General features: G+C 48.6%; 1 protein-coding gene across 1 annotated transcript; it reads left to right on the top strand.

Annotated features, from left to right (window-relative positions):
• Window positions 1-11,454: 11,454 nt before the first annotated feature.
• Window positions 11,455-13,133, top strand: sox4b (SRY-box transcription factor 4b). The gene has a single exon (XM_055654817.1). The coding sequence runs from the start codon at window positions 11,774-11,776 to the stop codon at window positions 12,911-12,913; it is 1,140 nt and encodes a 379-aa protein (XP_055510792.1). The 5' UTR covers window positions 11,455-11,773; the 3' UTR covers window positions 12,914-13,133.
• The last annotated feature ends 320 nt before the right edge of the window (window positions 13,134-13,453 follow it).

Raw genomic sequence — 13,453 nt, forward strand, 5'->3', positions numbered from 1 at the left:
GCAGATTACTATCTAAATGGCATCAAGTTGGGAAAAGGGGAAGTACAATGGGATCTGGGGGTCCTTGTACATCAGTCTATGAAAGTAAGCATGCAGGTATAGCAGGCAGTGAAGAAAACAAATGGCATGTTGGCCTTTATAGCAAGATGGATCGAATATAGGAGAATAGAGGTCCTTCTGCAGTTGTACAGACCCCTGGTGAGACCACACCTGGAGTATTGTGTGCAGTTTTGGTCCCCTAATTTGAGGAAAGACATTCTTGCTATTGAGGCAGTGCAGCGTTGGTTTACAAGGTTAATTCCCGGGATGGCAAGACTGTCATATGCTGAGAGAATGAAGCAGCTGGGCTTGTACACTCTGGTGTTTAGAAGGGTGAGAGGGCATCTCATTGAAACATATAACATCGTTAAGGACTTGGACACGGAAGAGGCAGGAAACATGTTCCCGATGTTGGGGGAGTCCAGAACCAGGGGCCAGCTTAAGGATAAGGAGTAAGCCATTTAGAATGGAGACGAGGAAACACTTTTTCTCACAGAGAGTGGTGAGTCTGTGGAATTATCTGCCTCAGTGGGCAGTGGAGGCAGGTTCTCTGGATGCTTTCAAGAGAGAGTTAGATAGGGCTCTTAAAAATAGTGGAGTCAGGGGATATGGGGAGAAGGCAGGAACGGAGTACTGATTGGAGATGATCAGCCATGATCACATTGAATGGTGGTGCTGGCTCGAAGGGCCGAATGGCCTACTCCTGCATTTATTGTCTATTGTTATGGGGAGAAGGCAGGAGAATGGGGTTAGGAGGGAGAGATAGGTCAGCGATGATTGAATGGTGGAGTAGACTTGATGGGCCGAATGGCAGAGTAGACCCCCCTTCCTCCCCTTCGCTTTCTCATTCCCTCCTCCCCTCCTCTCCTTCACAGCCCCTCCGTCTCCTCCCCTACACCTCTCATCCTCCCCCCTGCCTCCATCCCCCCTCCTCTCCTCTCCTCTCCCTCCTCCACCTTCCTCCCCCCTTTTGTTGGACAGGTCTGCCGTGGCAGCTGCCGTTCAACCCCCACCTCTGGCGGCGCCTTGCCTCTCTCGCCCGGACATAGCAGCAGCAGTAGCAGCAGCAGCTGAATGAATGAATGATTGAATGAATGAATGAATGGAGCAACGAGAAAGGGCTGTCATTGTGTGCGCTGCCCTCCGCCGCACTTTTGTCCGCCTCTAATTCGAAGAAGGCACCATAAACTGGTTCAGCAGTTGAAGTTGCACAAATCAAAAGAAAACTAATCAAAAGAGTCTGAAGAAGGGTCTCGACCCGAAACGCCACCCATTCCTTCTCTCCAGAGATGCTGCCTGTCCCGCTGAGTTACTCCAGCATCATGTGTCCATCTTCAGTGCAAACCAGCATCTGCAGTTCCTTCCTACACTTCATTCTACTTGGAAAGCATCCAATTTAATTGATCATCGTCTGCTTCGATCTGTCGTTTTCCCACCTTACCCTTCAACATATCTCTACATTTCCCTCTTCCCCCCTGACTCTCAGTCTGAAGAAGGGTCTCGAACCGAAACGCCACCCATTGCTTCTCTCCAGAGAAGCTGCCTGTCCCGCTGGTTATTTTGAGTGTAAAACAGCATCTGCAATTCCTACACACACAAAAAATCCTCCTGTTCTGGCTGAATCTTAAACCCTCAGTGCACAAATTTAACACAAGCAATTTCATGAAATTATTAGTCTGGTGCTTCTTAAGATTTAAACTCGAGCCCGCCCCTAGTAGCACGCTGCAATTTGTAAAGTGTAATCTGATAGGGTACCTTTACTTGCAAACCCTGCAACGTCCCTGCACTTTGTCAGGTGGCCAAAACAAAAATCAACAACAATCTTACCAGCAGAATAACAAATGCAGCGATCTAACTCACCAAACAAACTTTTGCATTGAACTGCTAACTGTCCGGAACTCTGCTTGCCTCCTCCCCACCCCCTACCCGAAACCACAGCTACAGCCCACGCTGCAACGCTTGGCATTTCTGGCCGTTTGACATTTGTTTTAATATGCTTGACATTTAGTCATGGTGAAAAGCTGCTGTTGTATTTTGGTTAGACGGAGCTTTAGAGGAATTATTTTTTTGACCTACCGGAGGATTTCCGTTCCTTTAGAATTTACATTTACACATGTAATGCGAGTCTGTGCGGTATTTTTTTTTAACGATCCCGCGTTGCCTCAGGAGCAGGTTAATTTAGGTTGAGGTTGAGGTTTATTATTCTCTGCATTTAGGATCCTTTAGCTAAGGCTTTGGGAAAGGAAGGCTTTTGGAAATGTTAGGGCGAATCAATTTCTTCCTGTTCCCTGGGTTAGATGTGGTAGAGGGGGAGGTAATCCTTGCCAACTCATTGCATTATTGGTGGGGGGGGGGCTAATCTGCCTCCCCCGCCCAATCTACTTGCTCCGGAGGGAGAGTTGTACTGAATATATGCTTCCAATAATCCGGTCCTTCATTTGCAAACCGTGGTTACCCCCTTCATAGTATTCATCAGGTCAAGGTCCTGCCTTTTGGGAGTCGAGAATTGAGAAAGGCAAATTCTGGTGTGTTTCTGCAGTTCAAAACCGCAGCCCAGATCTCTGCCATGGCTTTACAGAAACGATTGAATCTTTTTCACCCTTCACCCACCCCGCAATAAACCAGCTCCTCGATGCATTTAAAATCGTGTGAATTGTAATTAGTAGACACATGTGCAGGTTGGGAGAAATCCCCTAAGTATGGCTGTCGGTTAATCCACTGGGAGTCCAGTTACAAGTGTGTGTGGTCCAGAGCTGTGCTGTTGCCCTGGACTTTACAAAGGGAACACTTTGCTTGAATTTGGTCAGCAGAAAGTGGGATAGATTGCTGGAACTGGGGGGAAGGGGGTGGCCGAATGTGCAGGAAGGAACTGCAGATGTTGGTTTAAACCAAAGATAGACACACAAAAAGCTGGAGTAACTCAGCGGGTCAGACAGCATCTCCGGAGAAAAGGAATAGGATGTCGGTAATAGGATGAACGCACCATCCCACCGCAAAACCAGAGAGCTGTGCTCAAGTATAATCTACCTCATCGGGGACACTCTGACTACCTTTGATCGGACTTTACCTTGCACTAAACGATAGCCCCATATCACGTATTTGCACACTGAGAATGACTCGATTGTAATCATGTATTGTCTTTCCGCTAACTGGTTAGTACGCAACAAAAACTTTTCACTGTACCCCGGTGCACGTGACAATAAGCTAAACTCAACTCAGATGCTCCTCACTACATCCACATTGGTCAAATGGAGTGTAAATTTTAAGATGGTGCCACGAATACCAGTCAAGTCAGCTGTAGAAGGGTCATGAAGGCTCATCCACTCCCTACACATTTGGGGGCTGTTTAAAGCCCTGTCCCACGGTACGAGTTCATTCCAAGAGCTCTCCCGAGTTTGCCCTGATTCGAACTTGGAGATTTACGGTAATGGCCACTCGGGGCTCTCGTGGACATTTTTCAACATGTTGAAAAATCTTCACGAGTCTTCCCGTGCTTACCTGCCGTTAGCGAGTCTTCCCGAGTACCTGTCGTTAGCGTTAGGAGCCGCTCAGGGACGTCCCCGAGCTCCGACATACCCGCTACATTAATTCTCCGTGCTTACCACGAGTTCGATTTTTTTAAAACTCAGGAGAGCTCTTGGAATGAACTTGCACTGTGGGACAGGGCATTTCCAGAGGCCAATGTAGCCACAAAGCCAATAGACAATAGACAATAGGTGCTGGAGTAGGCCATTCAGCCCTTCGAGCAAGCATCGCTATTCAATGTGATTATGGCTGATCATCCCCAATCAGTACTCCGTTCCTGCCTTCTCCCCATATCCCCTGACTCCGCTATTTTTAAGAGCCCTATCTAGTTCTCTCCAGAAAGCATCCAGAGAACCTGCCAGAATCTGAGGCAGAGAATTCCACAGAATCGCCACTCTTTGTGAGAAAAAGTGTTTCTTCGTCTCCGTTCTAAATGGCTTACTCCTTATTCTTAAACTGTGGCCCCTGGTTCTGGTCTCCCCCAACATCGGGAACATGTTTTCTGCCTCAAGCGTGTCCAAGCCCATAACAATCTTATATGTTTCAATGAGATACCCTCTCATCCTTCTAAACTCCAGAGTGTACAAGCCCAGCTGCTCCATTCTCTCAGCATATGACAGTCCCGCTATCCCGGGAATTAACCTTGTAAACCTACGCTGCACTCCCTCAATAGCAAGAATGTCCTTCCTCAAATTAGGGGACCAAAACTGCACACAATACACAAGCCACATGTCTTTGGGATGTGGGAGGAAACTGGAGCATCAAGAGGAAACCCATGCAGTCACAGGGAGAACATGCAAACTCCACACAGACAGCACTGAAAGTCTGGGCTGAATCCAGGTCTCTGGTTTTGTGAGGCAGCAGCTCTACCAGCTGTCACTACCTCATGCTCCAGATGAAGCATCAAATTGATTCTTCTTCTGGACCACTCCCTGACTAAAAACATTCCTCCTCATCGCCTTCCAAATGGTGCATCCTTTTATTCTGAGGCTATGACCTCTGGTCCTAGATTCTCCCACTAGTGGAAACATCCTCCTAATAGACAATAGACAATGGGTGCAGTAGGCCATTTGGCCCTTCGAGCCAGCACCACCATTCAATGTGATCATGGCTGATCATCCCCAATCCGTACCCCGTTCCTGCCTTCTCCCCATATCCCTTGACCGCTATCTTTATGAGCCCTATCTAGCTCTCTCTTGAAAGTACTGTATCCAGAGAACCGGCCACCACCGCCCTCTGAGTAACAATCTTGTATGTTTTAATAAGATCCCATCTCACCCTTCTAAACTCCAGAGTGTACAAGCCCAGCCGCTCCATTCTCTCAGCATATGACAGTCCCGCCATCCCGGGAATTAACCTTGTAAACCTACACTGCACTCCCTCAATAGCAAGAATGTCCTTCCTCGAATTAGGGGACCAAAACTGCACATGATACTCCAGGTGTGGTCTGACTAGGGACCTTTACAACTGCAGAAGGACCTCTTTGTTCCTGTACTAGACTCCTCTTGTTATAAAGGCCAACATGCCATTCGCTTACTTCACTACCTGCTGTACCTGCATGCTTACTTTCATAGAATGATGAACATGGACCCCCAGATCCCATTGTACTTCCCCTTTTCCCAACTTGACACCATTTAGATAGTAATCTGCCTTCCTGTTTTTGATACCAAAGTGGATAACCTCACATTTATCCGCATTAAAGTTCATCTGCCTTGCATCTGCCCACTCCCCTAACCTGTCCAAGTCTCTCTGCATTCTCATAGCGTCCTCCTCACAGTTTCCACTGCAAATTTGCTAATGTTACTTTGAATCCCTTCATCCAAATCATTGATGTATATTGTAAACAGCTGCGGTCTCAGCACCAAGCCTTGCGGTACCCCACTGGTCACTGCCTGCCATTCTGAAAGAGACCCGTTAATCCCTACTCTTTGTTTCCTGTCTGCCAACCAATTTTCTATCCATGTCGGCACTCTAACCCCAATACCATGTGCCCTAATTCTGCCAACTAATCTCCTATGTGGGACCTTATCAAATGTTTTCTGAAAGTCCAGGTACACTACATCCACTGGCTTTCCCTTGTCCATTTACCTAGTTACATCCTCAAAAAATGAGTGGCACAAAGTAGCTATGAATCACATTTCCCACAGTCAGATATAACTCAACGAGAATCGTGGAGTTCTGCTATTTTTGACCTGCACGTCTCTGACTGGATAAAAACACATTGGTCCTAACGTTTCCTGCTCCATAGATGTGTTCAGGCCTGCTGAGCGCTCACAATCTTGTGTTTCGGTTTAACGCGTCCTAACAAATACTAGCTATGTGACAGATCATACCACACACCTATTGCGAGTCTCTCCACCAGTTCACCTCTCCATGACCCCCCCCCCTCCTCACACATACTTGCACCATGTCAGACTGGATACCAGACTACTGCACCTGTTACATTACAGCGATGTGTTGGAAGGAACTGCAGATGCTGGTTAAACCGGAGATAGCTGGAGAAACTCAGCGGGTCAGACAGCATCTCTGGAGGAAAAGATCGTCTTAAACTCCTCTTAGATCTCCCCTAACTTTGACTCCCGGCACCCGAAGACCAATCGCATGGATTCCTGCTGCAGAGAGATCCCACCCAACGTGGCCTAGCTCGACTGACAACATCTGCCCAGATGTTACCAGGCAACTGAATCATCCTACCACAACCAGAAAGAGCAGTGCTGAACCACTCTCTACCCTTGGACTATCCATGATCAGACTTTGCTGGCTTTACCTTGCACTAAACGTTATTCCCATATCATATCTATAAACTGTAAATGGCTCGATTATAATCATGTATTGTCTTTCTGCTGACTGGTTAGCAAGCAACTAATCTTCTGGAATTTTTTGGGGATGTAACTAGGAAAATGGACAAGGTAGAGCCAGTGGATGTAGTGTACCTTTCAGAAAGCATTTGATAAGGTCCCACATAGGAGATTAGTGGGCAAAATTAGAGCACACGGTATTGGGGGTAGAGTGTTGACATGGATAGAAAATTGGTTGGCAGACAGGAAACAAAGAGTAGGGATTAACGGGTCCCTTTCAGATTGGTGGCAGTGACAAGTGGGGTACTGCAAGGCTCGGTGCTGGGACCGCAGCTATTTACAATATATATTAATGATTTAAATGAAGGGATTAAAAGTAACATTAGCAATTTTGCAGATGACACAAAGCTGGGTGGGTGTGAACTGTGAGGAGGATGCACGGTGACTTGGACAGGTTGGGAGAATGGGCAGATGCAAGGCAGATACAGTTTTATGTGGATAAATGTGAGGTTATCCACCGTGGCAAAAACAAGATGGCAGATTATTAAGTAAATGGTGACAAGTTGGGAAAAGGGGAGTACAATGGGATCTGGGAAGTGCTTGTTCATCAGTCACTGAAATTAAGCATGCAGGCACAGCAGGCAGTGAAGAAAGTGACTGGCATGTTGGCCTTCATTGAGTATAGGAACAAAGAGGTTCTTCTGTAGTTGTTCAGGGCCCTAGTGAGACCACACCTGGAGTATTGTGTGCCATTTTGGTCTCCAAATTTGAGGAAGGACATGCGTAGGTTCACAAGGTTAATTCCCAGGATGGCAGGACTGTCATATATTAATAGAATGGAGTGGCTGGGCTTGTATACTCTGGAACTTAGAAGGATGAGAGGGCATCTAATTGAAACATACAAGATTATTAAGGCTTTGGACACGCTAGAGGCAGGAAACATGTTTCCGATGTTGGGGGAGTCCAGAACCAGGGGCCACCATTTAAGAATAAGGGGTAAGCCATTTAGAACAGAGATGAGGAAATACTTTTTTCACACAGAGAGGTGTGAGTCTGTGGAATTCTCTGCCTCAGAGGGTGGTGGAGGCCGGTTCTCTGGATGCTTTCAATGGCGAGTTAGATAGACCTCTTAAAGATAGCGGAGTCAAGGGATATGGGGAGAAGGCAGGAACGGGGTACTGGTTGTGGATGATCAGCCATGATCACATTTAATGGCGGTGCTGGCTCGAAGGACCAAATGGACTACTCCTGCACCTATTGTCTAAAAGCTTTTCACTGTTACATGGAACAATAAACTAAACTGAACTGAAACTGAAACTGATACGCAGTGGTATCAGGTTTGGTGGTATTGATCATTGCATAGTTTACAATACCAACAATGATTGCTCTCCATTGAATTATAATCAAATTTGGCACTGAGAAGCTACATTTTTACATTTAAGGCAGGTATTAGCCGGAACCATTACTTTGTCTGAGTGACAATGTTTGGACATACTACTCTGAGCTTGAATATTTTCCTTTTATATCTAACCTTGGCATTAGATACCCATCAAGCGTAGGTTCATGAGTTTGATCCCTGGGATGGCGGGACTGTAATATGAGGAAAGATTGAAAAGTCTATGCTTGTATTCACTGGAGTTTAGAAGGATGAGGGGGTCTCTTATAGAAACATATAAAATTATAAAAAGACTGGACAAGCTATATGCAGGAAAAATGTTCCCAATGTTGGGCGAGTCCAGAACCAAGGGCCACAGTCTTAGAATAAAGGGGGTGATAAAAAATGTTTTCACCCAGAGTTTTGAATTTGTGGAATTCCCTGCCACAGAGGGCAGTGGAGGCCAAGTCACTGGATGGATTTAAGAGCGAGTTAGATAGAGCTCTAGGGGCTGGTGGAATCAAGGGACATGGGGAGAAGGCAGGCACGGGTTATTGATTGGGGACGATCAGCCATGATCACGATGAATGGCGGTGCAGGCTCGAAGGGCCGTATGGGCTCCTCCTGCACCTATTTTCTATGTTTCTATGTTTCTATGCTCCATGCACATGCCACGTCTCATCATTTTGGAAGATCATATACTATTTAAGAAACAGTTAGACAGGTAGATGAGTAGGACAGGTATGGAAGGATAAGAGCACTTGCAGGCAGGTGGGACTAGTGTCGCTGGCCAGTGTGGGCACGTTGGGCCGAAGGGCATTTTTCCCTGCTGTATGACTCTATGATGTAAACCCAATAAGGAGGGGTCTCAAGGAGCTCCAAGTACAACAATACATTACATCCTAACATGACACTCAGGCCAGGTTCGTAGACAGGAGATATTTTGAGGGATATACAGAAAAGCTGGAGAAACTCAGCGGGTGCAGCAGCATCTATGGGGTTATACAGAAAAGCTGGAGAAACTCAGCGGGTGCAGCAGCATCTATGGGGTTAAACATATGCCTACCTTGAAGAAGTTCTCCTCTTCTAACTCTTCAAGATATTTTGAGGGATATGGGCCAAACACGGGCTAATGGGACTAGCTTAGATGGGGCATCTTGGTCGGCATAGATGAGTAGAACAAAGGATAGACACAAAAAGCTGGTGTAATTCAGCAGGCCAGGCACCATTTCTGGAAAAGGGGATGAAGGGGATGCTTCAGAACCAAAGGCCCAGTTTATTTGACTCTTATCACAGTGAAAGGAGTGACCTGTTAACAATATGAAGTTGGAAAAAAAGATCCAACTAATTTTGTGTTTGTGTGTGTGGGGAGAGAAATCGTGTGCTCTCTATTTTCTTTCAGCCACCCAGGGTTCAAAGTCGGGCTCCAAATTACAGCAACCGGCTGATGAGTATATAGGCGCAGTACCGCCACCTACCGTCTCGCAACATGTGAAGTTAACACGATTGGGCACAATATCAGTTTCTCGTTTTAATGTTTTTTTTGTATGCGATTAACTACACGTAGTTGAAACCTCGTGCAGCCTAGCACACTGTATCTATGTCAATAACCTCTTTGCCATTTAAAACGCGCAGCGCGCATTTGCTTGGATCAGAGTCCGATTAAATGTGGACTCCTTTATCGGATATCAGTTCGAATCTACTCATTGGACTAAATTTTAAAGCTACATTGTGCGAAGATGATATCTTTTAGAATGTATTACATGCAAACGTTGCTTTTAAAAACATGCCTAGTTCTACCAACGTTGCATTAGTATTCCTCTCTCTCAGTTTAGCCTGAACAAACCTCTATGTGCATATGGAGCACTTGTGTTTTATCCTATATCTGTCAAGACGGTAAAAGGTGGTCGCAAACCAATGCGTTTGACGCGCCTCTATTTTTTACTCTACTCAACCCACCTAATGTGCCTTTTTGTGCTACTGCTAGTGTTCATACGATTCTCTTGGAAACAGAGGGGGAGGGAAACACAAGTGCTGAATTCGATGTGTTGTTCGGCGTGCGTTTTATGTATGTAGGTTGTACTGAACTGCTTAATGTTATTAAAGAGCAAAGGAACGGGTTCCTGTGTAATCTCTTTTGATATCAAGGAGGAGATAATACTTGCAGGTGTGGGCGAAGTCATTCGGAGTGTTTCAGGGGCTGATTTTCGCTTTAAGTGTAACTGCAGCCTATCAATTTTGGACGCACGATATCGTGTCAATTTCGCGAAACTTAACATAAGTGGACGAGCTGTCAGTGTGTACGCGTGAGAGAGAGAGAGAAAGATGGAGAAAGAGAGGGGGGAAGGGAGAGAGATGGGGGAGGGAGAGAGGAGGGGGTGGAAGAGAGGGGGGTGGAAGAGACGGGGGGGTAGAGAGAGGAGGGGGGGGAGAGAGAGGAGGGGGGTAGCGAGGGAGAGTGGAGGGGGATAGTGGAAGGGGAGGGAGAGAGTGGAAGGGGAGGTGAGTGAAGGGGGGATGAGAGAGGAGGGGGGGGAGAGAGAGAGAGAGAGAGAGAGAGAGAGAGAGAGGCAGGCAGGCACATACAGACACGCACACACTCTCTCTCTCTCTCTCTCTCTCTCACTCTCACACACACACACACACACAGTTAGTCCAGTTTCGCCCAAGACCGAGCGTTGTGCTGCTTGGTGTCTTGAGTCGGTGGGACGGGCTAATGCCAGTTTGGGGGAAGAGAAGGCACAACATGCAGCGTTAATTTAATGCCGAAGGGTGGAGAAAGGCGGGGGCGTCTAGGGAAGGGGTGGGGGAGGGGAGGGGAGAGAGAGGTGAGGGAAGAGTGGAAAGGATGGGAGGGGGAGGGGCGGAAGAGAGACGGGATAGGGGAAGGGAAAAGGAAGGGTGGGGAGGGAGGGAGGGAGGGAAGGGGCGGAGGTAGAGGAATGGGAGGGGGTGGTGGAGGAAGGAGAAACGGATGGCGGAACGGGAGGAAGAGAGATGGATCGGAGGGAGGAGAAGGATGGGAGAGGGTGCAAAATAGGGAGAGGAGGAAAGGAGAGGGGAGGGAAGAGATAGGGAGGAGGGGAGGAAGGGGGAGAGAGAGGAGTGGTGGAGGAGAGGGGAAGAAGAAGTAGGGGAGGAAGGGAGAGAGAGAGAGGGAGGGAGAAGATGGAGAGAGAGGGAGAGAGAGAGAGAGAGAGAGAGGGGGAGAGTGAGGGAGAGAGAGAGGGAGAGAGGGGGGGAGAGAGGGAGAGAGGGGTAGACAGAGTGAGAGAGAGAGAGAGAGAGAGGTAGAGAGGGGGGAGAGAGAGAGAGAGAGAGAGAGAGAGAGAGAGAGAGAGAGAGAGAGGAGATGAAGGGAGGGAGGGGGGAGAGGGGGGGGGAGAGGGGGAGAAGAGAGGGGGAGAGGGGAGAGAGGGGGAGAGGGGGGGGGGAGGGGGGGGGAGGAGAGGGGAGGAGAGGAGGAGAGGAGGAGAGAGGAGACTGGAGGAGGGAGGGGAATGCATGAGCAGCCTTGCCCCCTTTAAGTTGCCAGTGTCAACTGGAATGAGGTCAGCCTGGGTGCTTCTTATTGCAGGCGCCGGGCGGGGACGGGCCAATGGGAGCAGCGGGGGCGGTGCGGGCCCCTGGAAACAGACGCGGTCTGGGCGAGCGGCGGCCGCCCATTGGCTGCGGCCAGGACACCTTTAACTCGACGTCACCGAGCCTGGGACTGGATAAGAACCGACGCGAGTTCGCGTCTGGTTTAAGCCGCAGACCCAAGTTTTTTTTCAATATATAACTCAGTCTTCCCGCATGGTCAGAGGGGGAAGGTTGTGCCAAAGTATATACACATTAAAAAAAAACAAGAAACCAGGTTCTCTCCTGCGAAGGCGAGGGGCAGCTTGCAAAGCATTCTGCAAATAGCAGGGAAAGAAAAAGTGCAAGCTGACCAAACTGCTACCGTCTGATATATAAAACAAGAAAGCCTTTTTTGTTGCTCTCACCCCTCAGCGCCCATAGAGTCACAATATATTTTAGGGGAAAGAGCGAGAGCATGGTGCAACAGACGAACCACGCAGAGAACACGGAAGCGGCGCTCGTTAGAGAGTCTACCGACTCCGGCGCTTCAGATCTGGGCATTGCCTGCTCGCCGGCGACGGACTCGCTCGCGTCGGACGGGGAGAAAACGGACGAGCCTAGCTGGTGCAAGACCGCCAGTGGGCACATCAAGAGACCCATGAACGCGTTTATGGTGTGGTCGCAGATCGAGAGGAGGAAGATCATGGAGCAATCGCCGGACATGCACAACGCGGAGATCTCCAAGCGCCTGGGCAAGCGCTGGAAGTTGCTCAAAGACAGCGATAAGATCCCTTTCATCCGTGAAGCCGAGAGGTTGCGCCTGAAGCACATGGCGGACTACCCCGATTACAAATACAGGCCGCGGAAAAAGGCGAAATGTGCGGGCAGCAAGCCGGGGGAGAAAAGCGAAAAGGTCAACACTAAACCGTCGGCGAAAAAGAGCAGTGGCGGCAACGGTAGCGCTGGCAAGTCCAGCAAAACGCACAAGATCATCCTGGCCACGCTCACCAAGGCGCCGACTGTCCACCAGCACCCGCAGTCAGGCACCACTACTTCTAACACAAACACTAGCAACCAACAGTCAATTTACAAAGCGCGGACCAGCGCCGCTTCCAAGCACATTGTAGATAAGAAACTAAAAGAGAGGCGGTCGTTCGGGACTCTGGGCAGCACGTCTTCAGCCGCCGTGCCAGCCAGCCCGACTCTCAGCTGTTCAGCCGAGCCCATCGACCCGGTCAGTTTCTATGAAGACCTGGCCGGCGGGACGGGAGCGAGGGTGCCCGACTCGCCCGGAGACCAGCGCAAACACCCGGGTAGTTTGAGATCGATCTCCCCGGCCCCTTCCACAACCCACTCCTGTTCCTCCTCGTCTCTGGCCTCGTCTTCCGACGAAGAGTTTGAGGACGACCTAATGGACCTTAGCTCCAGCCCGACTTTCGAGAACATGACACTGGGCAATTTGAGTTCGTCTCTGGACAGAGATTTGGAGTTTAATTTCGAGCCGGAGTCCGCGTCTCATTTCGAGTTCCCAGACTACTGCACGCCAGAGGTGAGCGAGATGATTTCAGGGGAATGGCTGGAGTCAAGTATTTCAAACCTGGTGTTCACGTATTAAAACGCGACGAGTGAAAGAAAACTGACTTGCTGTTTTATCTTGGAGCGAAATGAAAAGGGGGATCGTGAATTGAAGTCATTGTGATCCGAATGCTGTAAAAATGCGCGATCGATAAATGCCCGATCGCGAGTCTTTCCAAACAGCAAACAAAAAAAAATCAACGCGTTTCTTCAGGAGGGACCGAGAGACGTGTTTTAGGAGGACTGAGATTCCAATGGGGGGAAAAAAACTGCCAGCCTAGAGTCTGGGTTGAAAAGGAAAACCAGAAATTGTTTTGCACGTAAAGAGAGAACGCGGCCTTGGCATTAGGGACAGGTCGTTTTAAACCGTGGAAAGAAATCGCCAAAACAGATTATGTTGGTACAGACATGTGAGATCTTACACGCGAAGACACCGTTTCTTCGAAGAGTGATGGTATTGGATTACTGTGTTTCGCTGGGTTCATAGCATGTTGTACTGTATCTTCCCAGATTCTGTACAGATTGGAACAGTCAAAAAAAAAAGTGTTCGGACAAGTCGACCAGATAGATGGCGCTCTGT

Source organism: Leucoraja erinacea, chromosome 2 (assembly GCF_028641065.1).
Source record: "Leucoraja erinacea ecotype New England chromosome 2, Leri_hhj_1, whole genome shotgun sequence".
Lineage (NCBI taxonomy): Eukaryota > Metazoa > Chordata > Chondrichthyes > Rajiformes > Rajidae > Leucoraja > Leucoraja erinaceus.